This window comes from Perca flavescens, chromosome 8, assembly GCF_004354835.1.
Source record: "Perca flavescens isolate YP-PL-M2 chromosome 8, PFLA_1.0, whole genome shotgun sequence".
NCBI lineage: Eukaryota > Metazoa > Chordata > Actinopteri > Perciformes > Percidae > Perca > Perca flavescens.
Window position 1 is genome coordinate 38,638,875 of NC_041338.1, and position 23,841 is coordinate 38,662,715.

At 44.2% G+C, this 23,841-nt stretch overlaps 1 protein-coding gene and 1 pseudogene across 1 annotated transcript; one reads left to right on the forward strand and one right to left on the reverse strand.

Annotated features, from left to right (window-relative positions):
- Window positions 1-149: 149 nt before the first annotated feature.
- On the forward strand, window positions 150-875 carry LOC114560140 (uncharacterized protein DDB_G0271670-like; annotated as a pseudogene).
- A 2,287-nt stretch (window positions 876-3,162) lies between these two features.
- On the reverse strand, window positions 3,163-19,372 carry LOC114560358 (BTB/POZ domain-containing protein kctd15). The gene is made up of 5 exons (XM_028585673.1): window positions 18,921-19,372; window positions 14,234-14,412; window positions 12,851-12,995; window positions 11,478-11,780; window positions 3,163-4,616 (listed from the first exon to the last, which is right to left on the reverse strand). The coding sequence occupies exons 1-5, from the start codon at window positions 18,945-18,947 to the stop codon at window positions 4,467-4,469; spliced, it is 804 nt and encodes a 267-aa protein (XP_028441474.1). The 5' UTR covers window positions 18,948-19,372; the 3' UTR covers window positions 3,163-4,466.
- Window positions 19,373-23,841: the final 4,469 nt, after the last annotated feature.

The following is a 23,841-nucleotide window of genomic DNA, read 5'->3' on the forward strand; positions in this document are numbered from 1 at the left end:
TTATGCTAAGCTAAGCTAGCTGTTCCCCGTCTTTATGCTAAGCTAAGCTAGCTGTTCCCAGTCTTTATGCTAAGATAAGCTAGCTGTTCCCAGTCTTTGTGCTAAGCTAACTTTTAGCTTCAGAACTAAACGTTGAACTGTCCCTTTAACACAAACTCCTCTCAGTTCTGACGGATCCCACAGGGAGCTGGTTCTCCTGCAGACCGACCCACTCAGGCTCAGACAGCACACAGTCCTCCTCCTCTTCCTCCTCCTCTTCCTCCTCCCACTCAGGCTCAGACAGCACACAGTCCTCCTCCTCTTCCTCCTCCTCTTCCTCCTCCCACTCAGGCTCAGACAGCACACAGTCCTCCTCCTCTTCCTCCTCCTCTTCCTCCTCCCACTCAGGCTCAGACAGCACACAGTCCTGCAGCTCCTCCTCTTCCTCCTCCTCCTCCTCCTCCTCTTCCTCCTCCCACTCAGGCTCAGACAGCACACAGTCCTGCAGCTCCTCCTCTTCCTCCTCCTCCTCCTCTTCCTCCCACTCAGGCTTACAGACAGCACACAGTCCTGCAGCTCCTCCTCTTCCTCCTCCTCCTCCTCCTCTTCCTCCTCCCACTCAGGCTTACAGACAGCACACAGTCCTGCAGCTCCTCCTCTTCCTCCTCCTCCTCCTCCTCTTCCTCCTCCCACTCAGGCTTACAGACAGCACACAGTCCTGCAGCTCCTCCTCTTCCTCCTCCTCCTCTTCCTCCTCCCACTCAGGCTCAGACAGCACACAGTCCTGCAGCTCCTCTTCCTCCTCCTCCCCCCCCCCCCGTGCGACTCTAAAACCTGCGACCTCGTGCTACAGTTCGGTTCTGGAAGTAAGTCCCCCGTTGATTAGGCTGATTTAGATTATTATTATTATTATTATTATTATTATTATATTCTATAAAGTGTGATAAACTGGTCTTGACCTCTGGGTGTGACCTCTGGTGTGACCTCTGGTCTTGACCTCTGGTCTTGACCTCTGGGTGTGACCTCTGGGTGTGACCTCTGGTCTTGACCTCTGGGTGTGACCTCTGGGTGTGACCTCTGGGTGTGACCTCTGGTCTTGACCTCTGGGTGTGACCTCTGTGACCTCTGGGTGTGACCTCTGGTCTTGACCTCTGGGTGTGACCTCTGGGTGTGACCTCTGGGTGTGACCTCTGGTCTTGACCTCTGGGTGTGACCTCTGGTCTTGACCTCTGGTCTTGACCTCTGGGTGTGACCTCTGGGTTTGACCTCTGGTCTTGACCTCTGGGTGTGACCTCTGGGTGTGACCTCTGGTCTTGACCTCTGGGTGTGACCTCTGGGTTTGACCTCTGGTCTTGACCTCTGGGTGTGACCAGCTCGAGACCAGTGTGATGTCAGGACTCAGAGTGACTGCAGGTCTCTCTGGTTAAGAGGAGATCTTTATGGTGAATGAAAGGCTCGATCCCACCAAGTAGCTCATCCAATCAGATCACAGCGTTGACGTCCATGCTGCTGCCAGTTCTGCCGTGGTTTACCTTTTTTTTCTTCTTCTTCTTCTTCTAGTCTGTAGAAAGAGCAGCGTCGGTAGCCTTTGCTCACTAGCGCCTCCTCTGTTCAGGAGAAGACAGCAGCTGGTGAAATCTACAGAGTTTGGAGTAAAACATGTTTTTTGTGACATTTTTCACTGCGTTTCTTTTTTTTTTTTTTTTTTGCCATTTTGTCCCAGTTTCCCCGTTTGTTTGTCCGTAAAGATTTAAAGATGTAATTATGATCCATAAAGTCTGACTCACCTGACCTCAGAGGATATGAAACTAACGTAACCTGGGTTACGCTCGTCTCTTCTTCTGTGAGCGTTCTGACGGTTGATTTGTACTAACGATGTCACGGAGGAAAAACTCCACTACCCACAATCCTAAGCAGCTTATCAGCGACCTCTCTGATTTGCTGCAGCTGGCTGCTGCCGTTTCCAGCGGTTACCAAACCGGTGAACTGAACTCTCTGATCGTTTCTGTAACGTTTTGTAAAATCGCGCCCGAATAAAATCAAGATTTCTTTTATTTTTTGTGTGGAAACAAATGTTTTATGATCCCAATTCTTCTCGGAGCTGCTCAGCTCTAGACTTTAAATTCTTTATATATACACACATCTATAGATTTATTTATATATAATCTATCTATAGATGTGTATATAGAGAGAGAGAGAGATACTGAACGGGGGGAAACACTTCCAGAACCGGCCACATTAAAACAGACGAGCTGTCGGTTTGGTTTCACCGTTTGATGATTTTAAAGAAGAGTGTTTTTGGGAAGGTGTGAATATTGAAGGTTTTTAACCCCCCCCCATATTATGGTCTGTAGCTCTGACTGCTTATTATGGGCTGTACGGTCAGTCAGAAGGACACTATTTATATTTCCTACATTCTGAACTCGATCCTGAAGGTTTCGGGAAGTTTTACAGTCGTTTGTACCTTTGCAAAAAAATATCAATAAAGAAAATAATAAAGAAAAGTTGGGTTTGGTTTCATTCATTCATCTGGAGAGTAATTAACAACTTCATCTCTAACAAGTCAAAAACAACCTCGAAGAAAACGAGGAAGACACGAAAACCTAAAAAAAAACTTGAAACAAACTTCAGAAATACTCCGACATAAACCTTGTAAAAAGTGACAAAAGTTGAAAAATGTGACAAAACGTTAAGTGACAAAAACGTCCAAACAAGTGACGGAAAAACTCTCAAAACTTATATATATATATATATATATATATATATATATATATATATATATATATATATTATTGAAAGTATTGAAAACAAATGACGAAGAGTTAGTCAATGAATCTTTAAACTTTTTTTTTTTTTTTTAAAGTAAACGGGAGGAAAGAGGAAAGGGAGGAAGGAGGGAGGTAGGGAAGGAAGAATATATAATGGAAGGAAGGAAAGAAGACGGTGGGAGGGAAGGAGATGGGAAAGGAAAGAAATGCAAAGAAGCAAAAGAGAGAGAGGAGAGAAGAAACTAGAACATATTCACATTTAACACGCTGACCTCACAGTTTCCCTGTTTTATATAAACTAAATGACTCAGACTGATTAATTATTATTAATCATTATTAATAATTATTAATAGTAGCAGATTAATTTACCAGTTGACTCACTGATTCATCGTGAAGTAAGACTCAGACAGCGGAGAACTTTTTACCTTTTTATCAACTTTTACATGAAAAACAAAGACATTAAATACAAATTTTCTACAAAATCTTATAAAAAGATGTGAAGTGTGTGATGACGTCATCGTCTAGAAGAACAGCGCTGGTCCAACCTGAACCGACCAACAGGATGAGTTATATCACTCGCTGGGCTCTGACTCCATGTTTCCTGTTGTCATGGAAACAACATGTTTCCTGTTGTCATGGAAACAACATGTTTCCTGTTGTCATGGAAACAACAGGTCTGACTGCTCCGCCTGTCACTTCAGAAAGCTGCTCTGAGCTTTTATAAAAAGCTCTGACACACGATTTATAACATGGTGTCATGACTTATAACAGATGTTCCCAGGTCAGTCCAGATGTTCCCGTGTGACCAGATGTTCCAGATGTGACCCAGGTCAGTCCAGATATTCCATATGTGGCCAGGTCAGTCCAGATGTTCCCGTGTGACCAGGTCAGTCCAGATGTTCCATATGTGGCCAGGTCAGTCCAGATGTTCCAGGTCAGTCCAGATGTTCCCGTGTGACCAGGTCAGTCCAGATATTCCCGTGTGACCAGGTCAGTCCAGATGTTCCCGTGTGACCCAGGTCAGTCCAAATGTAACCCAGGTCAGTCCAGATGTTCCAGTGTGACCAGGTCAGTCCAGATGTGACCCAGGTCCGTCCAGATGTTCCCAGGTCAGTCCAGATATTCCCGTGTGACCCAGGTCAGTCCAGATGTGACCCAGGTCAGTCCAGATGTTCCAGATGTGACCAGGTTAGTCCAGATGTTCCAGGTCAGTCCAGATGTTCCAGATGTGACCAGGTTAGTCCAGATGTTCCAGGTCAGTCCAGATGTTCCTGTGTGACCAGATCAGTCCAGATGTTCCTGTGTGACGAGGTCAGTCCAGATGTTCCTGTGTGACGAGGTCAGTCCAGATGTGACCCAGGTCAGTCCAGATGTTCCTGTGTGACCAGGTCAGTCCAGATGTTCCCAGGTCAGTCCAGATGTTCCCAGGTCAGTCCAGATGTTCCCAGGTCAGTCCAGATGTTCCTGTGTGACCAGATCAGTCCAGATGTTCCAGGTTAGTCCAGATGTTCCAGGTCAGTCCAGATGTTCCCGTGTGACCAGATGTTCCAGATGTGACCCAGGTCAGTCCAGATATTCCATATGTGACCCAGGTCAGTCCAGATGTGTCCAGGTCAGTCCAGATGTTCCCGTGTGACCCAGGTCAGTCCAGATGTTCCCGTGTGACCCAGGTCAGTCCAGATGTGACCAGGTCAGTCCAGATGTTCCTGTGTGACCAGGTCAGTCCAGATGTTCCTGTTTGATCCGGACCGGTGTGCTGCTGACCGATGCCTCCCGACCCAACACGTACTCGCTGAACAGAGACGAGTCAACACCTCCACCACAGGAGGCCTTCACACTGAACCCTTTCTGGAACAGACGCTCCAGAACCTGCAGACAGACAGGTTAGAGAGACAGACAGGTTAAAGAGACAGACAGACAGGTTAGAGAGACAGGTTAGAGAGACAGACAGGTTAGAGAGACAGACAGGTTAGAGAGACAGGTTAGAGAGACAGACAGGTTAGAGAGACAGACAGACAGGTTAGAGAGACAGACAGGTTAGAGAGACAGACAGACAGGTTAGAGAGACAGACAGACAGGTTAGAGAGACAGACAGGTTAGAGAGACAGACAGATTAGACAGACAGGTTAGAGAGACAGACAGGTTAAAGAGACAGACAGACAGGTTAGAGAGACAGGTTAGAGAGACAGACAGACAGGTTAGAGAGACAGACAGGTTAGAGAGACAGACAGGTTTGAGAGACAGACAGACAGGTTAGAGAGACAGACAGGTTAGAGAGACAGACAGACAGGTTAGAGAGACAGACAGGTTAGAGAGACAGGTTAGAGAGACAGACAGGTTAGAGAGACAGGTTAGAGAGACAGACAGGTTAGAGACAGACAGACAGGTTAGAGAGACAGGTTAGAGAGACAGACAGGTTAGAGAGACAGACAGACAGGTTAGAGAGACAGACAGACAGGTTAGAGAGACAGACAGGTTAGAGAGACAGACAGATTAGACAGACAGGTTAGAGAGACAGACAGGTTAAAGAGACAGACAGACAGGTTAGAGAGACAGGTTAGAGAGACAGACAGGTTAGAGAGACAGACAGGTTAGAGAGACAGACAGGTTTGAGAGACAGACAGACAGGTTAGAGAGACAGACAGACACATTCCCTGTTTAGATATATTAAAGGTCCCATGACATGGTGCTCTTTGGATGCTTTTATATAGACCTTAGTGGTCCTCTAATACTGTATCTGAAGTCTCTTTTATATAGACCTTAGTGGTCCCCTAATACTGTATCTGAAGTCTCTTTTATATAGACCTTAGTGGTCCTCTAATACTGTATCTGAAGTCTCTTTTATATAGACCTTAGTGGTCCCCTAATACTGTATCTGAAGTCTCTTTATATAGACCTTAGTGGTCCCCTAATACTGTATCTGAAGTCTCTTTTATATAGACCTTAGTGGTCCCTAATACTGTATCTGAAGTCTCTTTTATATAGACCTTAGTGGTCCCTAATACTGTATCTGAAGTCTCTTTATATAGACCTTAGTGGTCCCCTAATACTGTATCTGAAGTCTCTTTATATAGACCTTAGTGGTCCCCTAATACTGTATCTGAAGTCTCTTTTATATAGACCTTAGTGGTCCCTAATACTGTATCTGAAGTCTCTTTTATATAGACCTTAGTGGTCCCTAATACTGTATCTGAAGTCTCTTTTATATAGACCTTAGTGGTCCCTAATACTGTATCTGAAGTCTTTTATATAGACCTTAGTGGTCCCTAATACTGTATCTGAAGTCTCTTTATATAGACCTTAGTGGTCCCCTAATACTGTATCTGAAGTCTCTTTATATAGACCTTAGTGGTCCCCTAATACTGTATCTGAAGTCTCTTTTATATAGACCTTAGTGGTCCCCTAATACTGTATCTGAAGTCTCTTTTATATAGGCCTTAGTGGTCCTCTAATACTGTATCTGAAGTCTCTTTTATATAGACCTTAGTGGTCCCCTTTTAATACTGTATCTGAAGTCTCTTTATATAGACCTTAGTGGTCCCCTAATACTGTATCTGAAGTCTCTTTTATATAGGCCTTAGTGGTCCTCTAATACTGTATCTGAAGTCTCTTTTATATAGACCTTAGTGGTCCCCCTAATACTGTATCTGAAGTCTCTTTATATAGACCTTAGTGGTCCTCTAATACTGTATCTGAAGTCTCTTTATATAGACCTTAGTGGTCCTCTAATACTGTATCTGAAGTCTCTTTTATATAGACCTTAGTGGTCCTCTAATACTGTATCTGAAGTCTCTTTTATATAGACCTTAGTGGTCCCCTAATACTGTATCTGAAGTCTCTTTTATATAGACCTTAGTGGTCCCCTAATACTGTATCTGAAGTCTCTTTTATATAGACCTTAGTGGTCCCCTAATACTGTATCTGAAGTCTCTTTTATATAGACCTTAGTGGTCCCCTAATACTGTATCTGAAGTCTCTTTTATATAGACCTTAGTGGTCCCCTAATACTGTATCTGAAGTCTCTTTTATATAGACCTTAGTGGTCCCCTAATACTGTATCTGAAGTCTCTTTTATATAGACCTTAGTGGTCCCCTAATACTGTATCTGAAGTCTCTTTTATATAGACCGTCCCCTAATAGTGGTCCCCTAATACTGTATCTGAAGTCTCTTTTATATAGGCCTTAGTGGTCCCCTAATACTGTATCTGAAGTCTCTTTTATATAGTGTGTAGTGTAGTACCTGTACTTTTGAGGCGGCAGTATAGTGTGTGTGTAGTGTGTGTGTACTGTGTGTGTAGTGTGTACTGTGTGTGTATTGTGTGTGTACTGTGTGTGTACTGTGTGTGTAGTGTGTGGTGTGGTGTAGTACTGTAGTGTAGTACCTGTACTGAGTTGAGGTGGCAGTATACTGTGTGTAGTGTGTAGTGTAGTGTAGTACTGTGTGTGTAGTGTGTGTGTAGTGTGTACTGTGTGTGTAGTGTGTACTGTGTGTGTAGTATGTAGTACTGTAGTGTAGTACCTGTACTGAGTTGAGGTGGCAGTATACTGTGTGTAGTGTGTAGTGTAGTGTAGTACTGTGTGTGTAGTGTGTGTGTAGTGTGTACTGTGTGTGTAGTGTGTACTGTGTGTGTAGTATGTAGTACTGTAGTGTAGTACCTGTACTGAGTTGAGGTGGCAGTATACTGTGTGTGTACTGTGTGTGTGTAGTGTGTACTGTGTGTGTGTAGTGTGTACTGTGTGTGTGTGTAGTGTAGTGTAGTGTGTACTGTGTGTGTAGTACGTAGTACTGTAGTGTAGTGTAGTACTGTAGTGTAGTACCAGTACTGAGTTGAGGTGGCAGTATATTCTGTGTGTACTGTGTGTGTAGTGTAGTGTAGTACTGTAGTGTAGTACTGTAGTGTAGTACCTGTACTGAGTTGAGGTGGTAGTATACTGTGTGTGTAGTGTGTGTGTACTGTGTGTGTGTAGTGTGTACTGTGTAGTGTACTGGTACTGTGTGTAGTGTAGTGTAGTACTGTAGTGTAGTACTGTAGTGTAGTACTGTAGTGTAGTACCTGTACTGAGTTGAGGTGGCAGTATACTGTGTGTGTACTGTGTGTGTAGTATGTAGTACTGTAGTGTAGTACCTGTACTGAGTTGAGGTGGCAGTATACTGTGTGTGTACTGTAGTACTGCAGTGTAGTACTGCAGTGTAGTACCTGTACTGAGTTGAGGTGGCAGTATACTGTGTGTGTAGTGTGTGTGTGTGTAGTGTGTAGTGTGTACTGTGTGTGTAGTATGTAGTACTGCAGTGTAGTACCTGTACTGAGTTGAGGTGGCAGTATACTGTGTGTGTACTGTGTGTGTAGTATGTAGTACTGTAGTGTAGTACCTGTACTGAGTTGAGGTGGCAGTATACTGTGTGTGTAGTGTGTGTGTGTAGTGTGTAGTGTGTACTGTGTGTGTAGTATGTAGTACTACAGTCTAGTACCTGTACTGAGTTGAGGTGGCAGTATACTGTGTGTGTAGTGTGTGTGTGTGTGTGTAGTGTGTGTGTGTAGTGTGTACTGTGTGTGTACTGTAGTACTGCAGTGTAGTACCTGTACTGAGTTGAGGTGGCAGTATACTGTGTGTGTAGTGTGTGTGTGTAGTGTGTAGTGTGTACTGTGTGTGTAGTGTGTGTGTGTAGTGTGTAGTGTGTACTGTGTGTGTACTGTGTGTGTACTGTGTGTGTGTAGTGTGTGTGTAGTGTGTACTGTAGTACTGCAGTGTAGTACCTGTACTGAGTTGAGGTGGCAGTATACTGTGTGTGTAGCGTGTAGTACTGCAGTGTAGTACTGTAGTACCTGTACTGAGTTGAGGTGGCAGTATAGTGTGTGTGTGTAGTGTGTACTGTGTGTGTACTGTAGTACTGCAGTGTAGTACCTGTACTGAGTTGAGGTGGCAGTATACTGTGTGTGTAGTGTGTGTGTGTAGTGTGTAGTGTGTACTGTGTGTGTGTAGTGTGTAGTGTGTACTGTGTGTGTACTGTGTGTGTGTAGTGTGTGTGTAGTGTGTACTGTAGTACTGCAGTGTAGTACCTGTACTGAGTTGAGGTGGCAGTATACTGTGTGTGTAGTGTGTAGTACTGCAGTGTAGTACTGCAGTGTAGTACTGTAGTACCTGTACTGAGTTGAGGTGGCAGTATAGTGTGTGTGTGTAGTGTGTACTGTGTGTGTACTGTAGTACTGCAGTGTAGTACCTGTACTGAGTTGAGGTGGCAGTATAGTGTGTATGTGTAGTGTGTACTGTGTGTGTACTGTAGTACTGCAGTGTAGTACCTGTACTGAGTTGAGGTGGCAGTATACTGTGTGTGTGTGTAGTGTGTAGTGTGTACTGTGTGTGTACTGTGTGTGTGTAGTGTGTAGTGTGTACTGTGTGTGTACTGTGTGTGTGTAGTGTGTACTGTAGTACTGCAGTGTAGTACCTGTACTGAGTTGAGGTGGCAGTATACTGTGTGTGTAGTGTGTAGTACTGCAGTGTAGTACTGCAGTGTAGTACTGTAGTACCTGTACTGAGTTGAGGTGGCAGTATAGTGTGTGTGTGTAGTGTGTACTGTGTGTGTACTGTAGTACTGCAGTGTAGTACCTGTACTGAGTTGAGGTGGCAGTATAGTGTGTATGTGTAGTGTGTACTGTGTGTGTACTGTAGTACTGCAGTGTAGTACCTGTACTGAGTTGAGGTGGCAGTATACTGTGTGTGTAGTGTGTACTGTGTGTGTACTGTGTGTGTGTAGTGTGTAGTGTGTACTGTGTGTGTACTGTGTGTGTGTAGTGTGTGTGTAGTGTGTACTGTAGTACTGCAGTGTAGTACCTGTACTGAGTTGAGGTGGCAGTATACTGTGTGTGTAGTGTGTAGTACTGCAGTGTAGTACTGTAGTACCTGTACTGAGTTGAGGTGGCAGTATAGTGTGTATGTGTAGTGTGTACTGTGTGTGTACTGTAGTACTGCAGTGTAGTACCTGTACTGAGTTGAGGTGGCAGTATACTGTGTGTGTAGTGTGTAGTGTGTAGTGTGTACTGTGTGTGTACTGTAGTACTGCAGTGTAGTACTGTAGTGTAGTACTGCAGTGTAGTACTGTAGTGTAGTACCTGTACTGAGTTGAGGTGGCAGTATACTGTGTGTGTGTGTGTGTGTGTGTGTAGTGTGTACTGTGTGTGTACTGTGTGTGTGTAGTGTGTACTGTGTGTACTGTGTGTGTGTAGTGTGTAGTGTGTGTGTAGTGTGTACTGTAGTACTGCAGTGTAGTACCTGTACTGAGTTGAGGTGGCAGTATACTGTGTGTGTAGTATGTAGTACTGTAGTGTAGTACCTGTACTGAGTTGAGGTGGCAGTATACTGTGTGTGTAGTATGTAGTACTGTAGTGTAGTACCTGTACTGAGTTGAGGTGGCAGTATACTGTGTGTGTAGTATGTAGTACTGTAGTGTAGTACTGTAGTACCTGTACTGAGTTGAGGTGGCAGTATAGTGTGTGTGTGTAGTGTGTACTGTGTGTGTACTGTAGTACTGCAGTGTAGTACCTGTACTGAGTTGAGGTGGCAGTATACTGTGTGTGTAGTGTGTAGTGTGTACTGTGTGTGTACTGTAGTACTGCAGTGTAGTACTGTAGTGTAGTACTGCAGTGTAGTACTGTAGTGTAGTACCTGTACTGAGTTGAGGTGGCAGTATACTGTGTGTGTAGTGTGTGTGTGTGTGTAGTGTGTAGTGTGTACTGTGTGTGTACTGTGTGTGTGTAGTGTGTACTGTGTGTACTGTGTGTGTGTAGTGTGTAGTGTGTGTGTACTGTAGTACTGCAGTGTAGTACCTGTACTGAGTTGAGGTGGCAGTATACTGTGTGTGTAGTATGTAGTACTGTAGTGTAGTACCTGTACTGAGTTGAGGTGGCAGTATACTGTGTGTGTAGTATGTAGTACTGTACTGTAGTACCTGTACTGAGTTGAGGTGGCAGTATACTGTGTGTGTAGTATGTAGTACTGTAGTGTAGTACTGTAGTACCTGTACTGAGTTGAGGTGGCAGTATACTGTGTGTGTGTAGTGTGTAGTGTAGTACTATAGTGTAGTACTGTACTGTAGTACCTGTACTGAGTTTAGGTGGCAGTATAGTGTGTGTGTGTAGTGTGTGTGTGTACTGTGTGTGTAGTGTGTACTGTAGTGTAGTACCTGTACTGTGTGTTGTGTGTGTAGTGTGTGTGTGTGTGTGTGTACTGTGTGTGTGTGTACTGTGTGTAGTACTGCAGTGTGTAGTGTAGTACCTGTACTGAGTTGAGGTGGCAGTATACTGTGTGTGTGTGTAGTATGTAGTACTGTAGTGTAGTACCTGTACTGTAGACTGTTGAGGTGGCAGTATACTGTGTGTGTAGTATGTAGTACTGCAGTGTAGTACCTGTACTGAGTTGAGGTGGCAGTATACTGTGTGTGTAGTATGTAGTACTGTAGTGTAGTACTGTAGTACCTGTACTGAGTTGAGGTGGCAGTATACTGTGTGTGTGTAGTGTGTACTGTAGTACTGCAGTGTAGTACCTGTACTGAGTTGAGGTGGCAGTATACTGTGTGTGTAGTATGTAGTACTGTACTGTAGTACCTGTACTGAGTTGAGGTGGCAGTATACTGTGTGTGTAGTATGTAGTACTGTACTGTAGTACCTGTACTGAGTTGAGGTGGCAGTATACTGTGTGTGTAGTATGTAGTACTGTAGTGTAGTACTGTAGTACCTGTACTGAGTTGAGGTGGCAGTACCCGTTGAGGGGGAACCGGATCACGTGAGTGGGGTCCTGGTTCCAGCCGGCGCTGAGCGAGTGGACCATGACGTCTCCGGTCTCGGGGAAGACCTCCTCGATCAGGATCTTCTCTCCGCTCAGCGCGATCCTCTCGCCCAGATCGGGCGCCACGCGCACCACCAGCACCTCGAGGGGCGCCGCCCGGCGCGCCTGGCGCTCCGCCTGCCACCGGTCCAACTCCCCCAGCATCGGAGCCAGCTGGTAGAACCGGGCCTCCTCATACAGCTGCCTGAAGTCCTGGAGGAGAGACAGACAGGTTAGAGACAGACAGACAGGTTAGAGACAGACAGACAGACAGGTTAGAGACAGACAGACAGACAGGTTAGAGACAGACAGACAGACAGGTTAGAGACAGACAGGTTAGAGACAGACAGACAGACAGACAGGTTAGAGACAGACAGACAGGTTAGAGACAGACAGACAGGTTAGAGACAGGACAGACAGACAGACAGACAGGTTAGAGACAGAGAGACAGGTTAGAGACAGATAGACAGACAGGTTAGAGACAGACAGACAGGTTAGAGACAGACAGACAGGTTAGAGACAGACAGCATCGGAGCCAGCTGGTAGAACCGGGCCTCCTCATACAGCTGCCTGAAGTCCTGGAGGAGAGACAGACAGGTTAGAGAAAGACAGACAGGTTAGAGACAGACAGACAGACAGACAGGTTAGAGACAGACAGGTTAGAGACAGACAGACAGACAGGTTAGAGACAGACAGACAGACAGGTTAGAGACAGAGAGACAGGTTAGAGACAGATAGACAGACAGGTTAGAGACAGACAGACAGGTTAGAGACAGACAGACAGGTTAGAGACAGATAGACAGACAGGTTAGAGACAGACAGACAGGTTAGAGACAGACAGACAGACAGGTTAGAGACAGACAGACAGGTTAGAGACAGACAGACAGACAGGTTAGAGACAGACAGACAAGTTAGAGACAGACAGACAGACAGGTTAGAGACACGCAGACAGACAGGTTAGAGACAGACAGCATCGGAGCCAGCTGGTAGAACCGGGCCTCCTCATAGAGCTGCCTGAAGTCCTGGAGGAGAGACACGCAGACAGACAGACAGACAGGTCAGAGACAGAAAAACAGGCTAGAGACAGACAGACAGGTTAGAGACAGACAGACAGGTTAGAGACAGACAGCATCGGAGCCAGCTTATAGAAACGAGCCTCCTCATACAGCTGCCTGAAGTCCTAGAGGAGAGACACGCAGACAGACAGACAGGTCAGAGACAGAAAAACAGGTTAGAGACAGACAGGTCAGAGACAGACAGACAGGTTAGAGACAGACAGTTACCTGGAAGTCTTCGGGCAGCAGCAGCTTGCAGGTGCGCAGGAAGCTGAGGATGTAGCGGAAGATGTCTCCGTCTCTGTCGATGAAGTAGTGCTGCTTCAGACTGTCCAACACGATGGGCTCCGTGCCATTAAACAGACGCCCGATCCTGCAGAGACACAGACAGACAGACACAGACAGAGAGACAGACAGAGAGACAGACAGACACAGACAGACAGACAGAGACACAGACAGACAGACACAGAGAGAGAGACAGACAGAGAGACACAGAGGGAGAGACAGACAGAGAGACACAGAGAGAGAGACACGGAGAGAGAGACAGACAGAGACACAGAGAGAGAGACAGACAGAGAGACACAGAGAGAGAGACAGACAGAGACACAGAGAGAGAGACACAGAGAGAGAGAGACAGACAGAGACAGACAGACACAGAGAGAGAGACAGACAGAGACACAGACAGACAGACACAGACAGAGAGACAGAGACACAGACAGAGAGACACAGAGACAGAGAGACACAGAGACAGACAGAGACACAGACAGACACAGAGAGAGACAGAGACACAGACAGAGAGACACACAGACAGAGAGACACACAGACAGAGAGACACAGAGACAGACAGAGACACAGACAGACACAGAGAGAGAGACAGACAGAGACACAGACAGACAGACACAGACAGAGAGACAGACAGAGACACAGACAGAGAGAGACAGACAGAGACACAGACAGACAGACACAGAGAAAGAGACAGACAGAGACACAGAGACACAGACAGACAGACACAGAGAGAGAGACAGACAGAGACACAGACAGACAGACACAGAGAGAAAGACAGACAGAGACAGACATAGACACAGACAGACACAGAGAGAGAGACAGACAGAGAGACAGACATAGACACAGACAGACACAGAGAGAGAGACAGACAGAGAGACAGACAGAGACACAGACACAGAGAGAGAGACAGACAGAGACACAGACAGAGAGACAGACAGACAGAGACACAGACAGAGACACAGACAGAGAGACAGACAGACAGAGACACAGACAGAGACACACAGACAGAGACACAGACAGAGAGACAGAGAGACAGAGAGAGACACATTTAGAGTCGTTAATTAATTAAAATCCATATTGCATTAGTTTTATTAGACAGATAAACCAATCAGGTTGATATCTAATGAGACTGTTACTATGTTAGCCTAAAGGGGGGGTACCTGGACTCAGGGTACTTTGGGGGGGGGATGTTACCTGGACTCAGGTTACTTTGGGGGGGGTGTTACCTGGACTCAGGTTACTTTGGGGGTGTTACCTGGACTCGGGGTACTTTGGGGGGTGTTACCTGGACTCGGGGTACTTGGGGGGGGGGGGGGGGGGTGTTACCTGGACTCAGGGTACTTGGTGAGCGTGGCCAAGCTGCTGGTGTACATGTGCCCCCCCACGTCGATGTGCACGGGGGCGTTGGCCTTGGTCAGCTGGGCGGCGGACGGGATGCCCTGAGGGGGGGTCAGGGGGGACACGGGGGAACGGCTCAGAGACATCCGGGACATGCTCCGCCCCTCCTGGGACAGAAAACAACAGGTAAAGACAGGTAGCATCAGGTAACAACAGGTAGCAACAGGTAACATCAGGTAACAACAACAGGTAACATCAGGTAACAACAGGTAACAACAGGTAACAACAGGTAACATCAGGTAACAACAACAGGTAACAACAGGTAGCATCAGGTAACAACAACAGGTAACAACAGGTAGCATCAGGTAACAACAGGTAACATCAGGTAACATCAGGTAACATCAGATAACAACAGGTAACAACAGGTAACATCAGGTAACAACAACAGGTAACAACAGGTAACATCAGGTAACAACAACAGGTAACAACAGGTAACATCAGGTAACATCAGGTAACAACAGGTAACAACAGGTAACAACAGGTAACAACAGGTAACAACAACAGGTAACAACAGGTAGCATCAGGTAACAACAGGTAGCATCAGGTAACATCAGGTAACAACAGGTAACATCAGGTAACAACAGGTAACATCAGGTAACAACAACAGGTAACAACAGGTAACAACAGGTAACAACAACAGGTAACAACAGGTAGCATCAGGTAACAACAACAGGTAACAACAGGTAGCATCAGGTAACAACAGGTAACATCAGGTAACATCAGGTAACAACAGGTAACATCAGGTAACAACAACAGGTAACAACAGGTAACATCAGGTAACAACAACAGGTAACAACAGGTAGCATCAGGTAACAACAGGTAACATCAGGTAGCATCAGGTAACAACAGGTAACAACAGGTAACAACAGGTAACATCAGGTAACAACAACAGGTAACAACAGGTAGCATCAGGTAACAACAGGTAGCATCAGGTAACATCAGGTAACAACAGGTAACATCAGGTAACAACAGGTAACAACAGGTAACATCAGGTAACAACAACAGGTAACAACAGGTAGCATCAGGTAACAACAGGTAACAACAGGTAGCATCAGGTAACAACAGGTAGCATCAGGTAACATCAGGTAACAACAACAGGTAACAACAGGTAGCATCAGGTAACAACAGGTAACATCAGGTAACAACAGGTAGCATCAGGTAACAACAGGTAGCATCAGGTAACATCAGGTAACAACAGGTAACATCAGGTAACAACAGGTAACAACAGGTAACATCAGGTAACAACAACAGGTAACAACAGGTAGCATCAGGTAACAACAGGTAGCATCAGGTAACAACAACAGGTAACATCAGGTAACAACAGGTAGCATCAGGTAACAACAGGTAACATCAGGTAACAACAGGTAACAACAGGTAACAACAGGTAGCATCAGGTAACAACAGGTAACATCAGGTAACAACAGGTAACAACAACAGGTAACATCAGGTAACAACACGTAACAACAGGTAACATCAGGTAACAACAGGTAGCATCAGGTAACAACAACAGGTAACATCAGGTAACAACAGGTAGCATCAGGTAACAACAGGTAACATCAGGTAACAACAGGTAACATCAGGTAACATCAGGTAACAACAGGTAACATCAGGTAACAACAGGTAACAACAGGTAGCATCAGGTAACAACAGGTAACATCAGGTAACAACAGGTAACAACAGGTAACAACAGGTAGCATCAGGTAACAACAACAGGTAACAACAGGTAGCAACAGGTAACAACAGGTAACAACAGGTAGCATCAGGTAACAACAGGTAGCATCAGGTAACATCAGGTAACAACAACAGGTAACAACAGGTAGCATCAGGTAACAACAGGTAACATCAGGTAACAACAGGTAGCATCAGGTAACAACAGGTAACATCAGGTAACAACAGGTAGCATCAGGTAACAACAGGTAGCATCAGGTAACAACAGGTAGCATCAGGTAACATCAGGTAACAACAGGTAACATCAGGTAACAACAGGTAACAACAGGTAACATCAGGTAACAACAACAGGTAACAACAGGTAGCATCAGGTAACAACAGGTAACATCAGGTAACAGGTAACAACAACAGGTAACATCAGGTAACATCAGGTAACAACAGGTAGCATCAGGTAACAACAGGTAACATCAGGTAACAACAGGTAACAACAGGTAGCATCAGGTAACAACAGGTAACATCAGGTAACAACAGGTAACAACAACAGGTAACATCAGGTAACATCAGGTAACAACACGTAACAACAGGTAACATCAGGTAACAACAGGTAGCATCAGGTAACAACAACAGGTAACATCAGGTAACAACAGGTAGCATCAGGTAACAACAGGTAACATCAGGTAACATCAGGTAACAACAGGTAACAACAGGTAACATCAGGTAACAACAGGTAACAACAGGTAGCATCAGGTAACAACAGGTAGCATCAGGTAACAACAGGTAACATCAGGTAACAACAGGTAACAACAGGTAACAACAGGTAACATCAGGTAACAACAGGTAACAACAGGTAACATCAGGTAACAACAGGTAACATCAGGTAACAACAGGTAACATCAGGTAACAACAGGTAACAACAGGTAACATCAGTTACTTATCCAAGTCTCTGTGCGTTACTATTTGTCATTTTCCTTAGTAAAAATATATATTTTAGCTTTCTTCTTGCATCTCGGGGAGTGAAGTCACGTTTTCAGCGTGAGGACAGCTCACGTTACCACGCAGAGACACAAACGTAAACAACAATGGAGGGAGGAGAGAGATGGAGATCCAGTCACTATTTAGAGTTTATGTCAGCTAAAGACGGCAGTATTAAGGCTGGTTGTTCACTCTGTGCTGGTGGAGACTACATCACATCTGAAGAACCATTTGGAGTCGCAGCGCTGCAGTCAAACCTACAGAGCAAGTCCCAGCAGGTGGAGCGAAGCAGAGAGCAGGAGGCCCCCCCACCACCCAAACAACTAAAGCTGGACTCCAGTGATAAACCAGTAAGGGGGGGAGAGTTGAAGAAGTTGTTGGGTCAGTATGTTGTAGAGGAAATGCTGCCCCTTAAACACAGCTGACTGGCTCTCTTTGGTGCCATAATGAACCAGATCCTACTACTGGCCACGCTGAGCTGCCTCACAGTAAACCGGTTGTCATGGTTATGTTGAGGCTGGGGGGGGGTTGTCGGCAGCTGCTGAATGTAATAATAAAGTAACTTGTAATCTAACTTCGTTACTTTTAAAATCAAGTAATCTGTAAAGTAACTAAGTTACTTTTTCAAAGTAACTGTGGCAACACTGATCACAACACAGTTTAACATTTATTCTAAGTTTATGTCACTTTATTTCAACGTTTGTCACTTTTATGTTTTAAATGTGAACCGTTCCCTCCCCTCACTGCGTTAGATGGATGACTCGCTTCACCAGGCTCGAAATCTGGAACTTTCCCTCTTTACCATTTAGCCAGAGCCGGTTCAGAGCCACTAAACCCAGCACCAGTGCAGTAAACGTGTGTTCATGGAGGGCAGTACAGAGTCCTGAAGAAACAGAGGCTGGTGATGCCCTAGGGGGGGGATTACTTGACTCCCCTCCCCCCCCTCCCTCTGGGTTGTAAAGAAGAGCTCTGGAGCATGAAAGGTGAACAGGAGGCGGCTGCAGCTTTCAGTCTGCCCCGCGGCCGATACATGCCCTGGGACAAACTGACAAACACTGCTCCCTGTCTGTCTGTCTAACCTGTCTGTCTGTCTGTCTCTCTGTCTGTCTGTCTCTCTGTCTGTCTGTCTGTCTTCTCCTGCTCCACCAGACTCGGTGTTAAAAATCACAGGAAATAACAGAGTGCCCGTCCCTGCTGATTACAGACAGACACGCGGTATAATCATCTTCATAACTTCAGGGTCTTTAAATCTGGACTCCAAAAGGTCAACAAAAAAATGTCAAATAAATCCAGAGACTCCGTTTGATTGACAGGTTTGTTAAATACACAGCTGATGGTGAAAGTGAACGGACTTGTTAATACTTTAACTGGACCGACCTGCTTCAGCGTGTGTGTGGAAAAATAGCTGTCGCTTGTTTGGAAACAACACCACACGCCAGACTCCGTTAACGAAACTGAACATTTAAAGCGGCCTTGCTAAATGGCAGACGTTAAGCCTCACCTTGCCCTGATTTGACAGCTTTTCTCTGTAGTGTACGGCCTTCTGCTTCATTCGGGTTATGAATATGTCTATAAACTAAAACTTATTTCGGATATTTATCTACGTTTAGGCTAACACAGAGTCACATCGGAGCTACGTACCGCTCAACACGGCGTGTTTGAGGGGTAAAGATAGCCGGAAAAACAGGCGAGCCAGCAAGAAAAGTCCAAGTTTTGTTGAAAACCCTTCTGCTTCTGAACACTTGGTGTATGCCGAATTAGACACTGTTTTCATACAACCACAACACATATCAAGCGTTTCAGTATCTGTCATATATCAGTGTGCCAATACCAACGAAGACTTAAAACAGTCATATTTTAAATGGAATTCGTTAACACAGCGCATATCGTTCTCAGTCGAAACCCCGGCGAATGTAATGGGGATTTTCAGGGTTTTCTACATCGTAATAGTTGACGTAGCGTGTTGTGTTCTTACCTGAGAAGATACCGACACAGAAGACATGGAGACCGGCGTGCGTCTGCTCCGTTCCCGGGGTCTAAATGTTAAGATACCGGTCCAGAAGCAGCTGAACAAGGCTGTGCGGGTCTCCTCTGAGAGAATAAAGAGGAGGGCTGATTCCTAAAGTTGCCCCCGGCTCTTCAGACCCCCCGGGGCGGGATTAGGCTTCAGTAAAGCGCGCGGCTCGTTTCTTCTCTCCAGTTGTCGAACCGAGCAGAGAAAAGCAGACATGTATTTTAACAAGAATTCAACGTCGTTGTGTTCGGTGATGACTCGCGCAGCCGCCCTCTCTCTTCTTCTGTCTCTAATATTTCAGTAACATCAACCATCCCCGTGGCTCCGGAGCCCGGTGACGTGTGTCGTCACGCATGATGCCGCTCGCGCTGCAGCCGCCCGCGGACAGACGCGCCATTTCAATTAGTGCGCGCTGCGAGATGGAGATGTGCGCCGGAGGGGAGCGCGCACACACCCGTTTTATTTTTTAACTATTTGTGTCCCTGTGGTGTCTAAAGACGTCACTAGATGTTACATCTTATTTAGTTTTTCTGTTTTTATCATTTTTAATGAAAAAGTGGTGCTGCACAAACTCAACTGCTACTGTGTGTGTGTGTGTCTGTGTGTGTGTCTCTGTGTGTGTGTGTGTGTGTGTGTGTGTGTGTGTGTGTGTGTGTGTGTGTGTGTGTGTGTGTGTCTGTGTGTGTGTCTGTGTGTGTGTGTGTGTGTGTGTGTGTGTGTGTGTGTGTGTGTGTGTGTGTGTGTGTGTGTGTGTGTGTGTGTCTGTCTGTGTGTGTGTGTGTGTCTGTCTGTGTGTGTGTGTTTCTGTGTGTGTGTCTGTCTGTGTGTGTGTCTGTCTGTGTGTGTGTGTGTGTGTGTGTGTGTGTGTGTCTGTCTGTGTGTGTGTCTGTCTGTGTGTGTGTGTGTGTGTGTGTGTGTGTGTGTGTGTGTGTGTGTGTGTGTGTGTGTGTGTGTGTGTGTGTGAGTATGTGTGTCTGTCTGTGTCTGTGTCTGTCTGTGTGTGTGTGTGTGTGTGTGTGTGTGTGTGTGTGTGTGTGTGTCTTTATACCTTTTTTCTTTTCTGTACAGTCTTTGGTCAGATGAATGTGTGTTTAAATCTGCTCTAGAAATAAACTTAACTGAAAGTTAACATAAGAAACATTTTACACTGTGCAGACGACTACAAATACAAAGTGAAAATGTACAACTTAGAGAAATGATCCATGACTCTATACCAAATAGAACGGATAAGGACTTTACAAGGCTGGGCTACTAAGGAATTCATTTCATTCACAAAAATACAATAGACACATACAGTATGAAGCCCTGGTTTCTAGATATGGTTCAGAGCAAAAACACTCCTTCAAATATCTACAGGTGAGGAGTTACATCAAACAAAATTCAGAAGAGAAAATGGGAAATTAATTATTACAATATCTGGCGGAAAACAGAAATAAAGGCACAGGAAAACGTTCAGATGTTATTAAAATACTGCAAAAACTAACAAACATGGAGAGTAAAGCAAAAGAAAAATGGTAAAAAGAGTTCTCCATGAATATGTCAGGAGAGGCCTGGAGACACTCCTCAAAATACCATCCTGACACAGTCAAAACACTGGAGAGAATTGGCTTGGGAAATGAGTCAGAGACTTTTCGGTAACACTTTACTTGAAGGTATCGACATAATCGTGACATGACACTGTCATGAACGTGTCGTAAACATTATGAACAAGTCATGTGTAACGGATGTGATTAAGGTGTGAAGACAGACAACCTCAGCCGACCGTTTTCCAAGATTTATTTTCTCTCAGCAATACAAGACGGTGTTGAGACAGGGTGACCTCATGATCTACCATACGTACCCCAAAATCACATCACAGTATAGCATCTCACTCTACTCTTAGTATGCACGTTGCTAGCCAACAGGTGTAATTAGAATATACTTGGAAACCCTTACTTGAATTCTAACAATAGTCTGTGTGACAAACATGAGAACCAACATTTTATACTTTTGAACAGTTTCAGGGGGCAAAGTTAAACAGTCCGTGGGTTTGGTAACGTCTAACAAAGATATACACATACCTGCAGAAGACAATAAAACATGAATTGGCTTCTGGTCTACTGTTTCCTCTGTATCTGCACCTCCTAAACATCAAATAACAGAATTTACACACTCAAACTGGACCGCTGGGCCGCCGTTATTTACACTGCACAGAAACAGCGCAAAAATAGCACTGGTTAAAACTTATATTTAACCATAAAAATGGCACTAAACATCTTAGTTAATATCATATTGGCTTAGAGGCACTAAATAGTGAAGGGTCACAACACAATTCTCAAAGAAAACAATCAAATAGCACAGCAGCATTTTACGCGCAACACACCTCAGCAACACAAGACGGTGTTGTGAGGAGAAGACGGAAGCTACGGCAACTCAGGAGGGACAAAAGAGGCGCAATGAGCAACAACATCTCCACCGGAAACAATAGCAATATGATAAATTAAATTAAACTAAATTACTAAATTAAACTCAATAAGATAAAATTCACAAATACCCAACAAATCATTAAATAATGATTAAAATATGATTACAATTAAATTAAACATAAATTGGAAATTAGAATTAATAAAGTGCATTTTTAACTCCGTTACACATTAATGTTTATGACTTCTGTCATTAAGTGTCATTCGGTTTTTGTCACAAGTTGACATTGTTTGGGTTGTCTTGATTATGACAAGTTGACATTAATCAAAGTGACATTACCAGAAGTTGTCTTGGTCATGACAAGTTGACATTACATTAGTTTGGGAGGTCTTTGTAATGACAAGTTGACATAATGTCATCCTGTTTAATGTAAATTTGTCTTAATAAGGACACTCCAAAGACATGTAATGTCATCTTGTCATGACCAAGACAACTTCTGGTAATGTCACTTTGATTAATGTCAAGTTGTCATAATCAAGACAACCCAAACAATGTCAACTTGTCGTGACAAAAAACAAATGACACTTAATGACAGAAGTCATAAACGTTCATGACTTGTTTATAAGGTTTATGACACGTTCATGACAGTGTCATGTCATAGTTATGACAGTGTGATGTCACTATTATGTCGATAGCTTCCAGTAAAGTGTTACCGATTTTTAATCACACCTCATATTATGGGAAGAACTTCTCCAGTAACAGGAGCTGGTTGCAAATCATACGCATATATTCTTTATATGTCCAGTAATTAAGTACTTTTGGGAAAAGGTGGAGAAAGCCATAAAAGAAATTGTTGACATTAAAGAATCCCTGACATTATAAAATAGTTTGGGTATATAACACACAAAATGTAACATAAAAGTGAAGGAGCCAAATAGTTTTAATATGCTACGTCTTACTGAAGCAAGTCAAGTCAAGTCAAAGTTTATTTATACAGACAAGCTGACCAATGTGCTTTACAGAGCAATAGAATATCACACGACAGACAAAACAAGAAAAATGTAAGAACAAATTAAACACTATTAAAAGCAATTGAATAGAAGTGTGTTTTCAAGACTGACTTGAAAACTGACAAGTCAGAAGCAGAGCGAATATGAAAGGGCCAGCGATGGCAAAGGTACGATAACCTCTGTGTTTTAACCTGTACTGTGGTATGGATAAAAGTTTCCGTGTCCCTGACCTAAGATCCCTGGAAGGAGTGTATTGCTCTAGGAGCTCCGATAAATAGAGGGGAGCTTGATTGTTAAGACACTTATAAACAAATAAAAGAATTTTAAAATCGACCCTAAAGCGAACCGGCAACCAGTGAAGGGAAGCTAAAATTGGAGTGATGTGTTCATATTTACGAATGCCTGACGCAACTGACAAGGACATGGAAATAACCGAAAGCACCAGAGTTACATCTATGGTATAACACTATGGACCTTTATCACAGCAGACATGTTGACTTGTCATAGTAGGAAAAGCACAGCTGAGATTGATAACCTTAACGACTGGTGTCCCAGTAAGATATTTCAGTGAGTCAGCATGAACAATACCAGGACCTCTCCTAAGTGGAATGCATCCATCAGTAATGGTTTAATACCAGGGTCTCTCCTAAGTGGAATGCAGCCATCATTAATGGTTTAATACCAGGACCTCTCCTAAGTGGAATGCAGCCATCATTAATGGTTTAATACCAGGACCTCTCCTAAGTGGAATGCATCCATCAGTAATGGTTTAATACCAGGGTCTCTCCTAAGTGGAATGCAGCCATCAGTAATGGTTTAATACCATGGTCTCTCCTAAGTGGAATACAGCCATCAGTAATGGTTTAATACCAGGGTCTCTCCTAAGTGGAATGCATCCATCAGTAATGGTTTAATACCAGGGTCTCTCCTAAGTGGAATGCATCCATCAGTAATGGTTTAATACCAGGGTCTCTCCTAAGTGGAATGCATCCATCAGTAATGGTTTAATACCAGGACCTCTCCTAAGTGGAATGCATCCATCAGTAATGGTTTAATACCAGGGTCTCTCCTAAGTGGAATGCAGCCATCATTAATGGTTTAATACCAGGGTCTCTCCTAAGTGGAATGCAGCCATCAGTAATGGTTTAATACCAGGGTCTCTCCTAAGTGGAATGCAGCCATCAGTAATGGTTTAATACCAGGGTCTCTCCTAAGTGGAATGCAGCCATCAGTAATGGTTTAATACCAGGGTCTCTCCTAAGTGGAATGCAGCCATCATTAATGGTTTAATACCAGGACCTCTCTTAAGTGGAATGCAGCCATCAGTAATGGTTTATAATAATACAATATATATACATCTACATATATACAATATAAAATCATCTATATATATATATATACAATATAATATCATCTACATATTTACAATATAATATCATCTATATATACAATATAATATCTATATATAT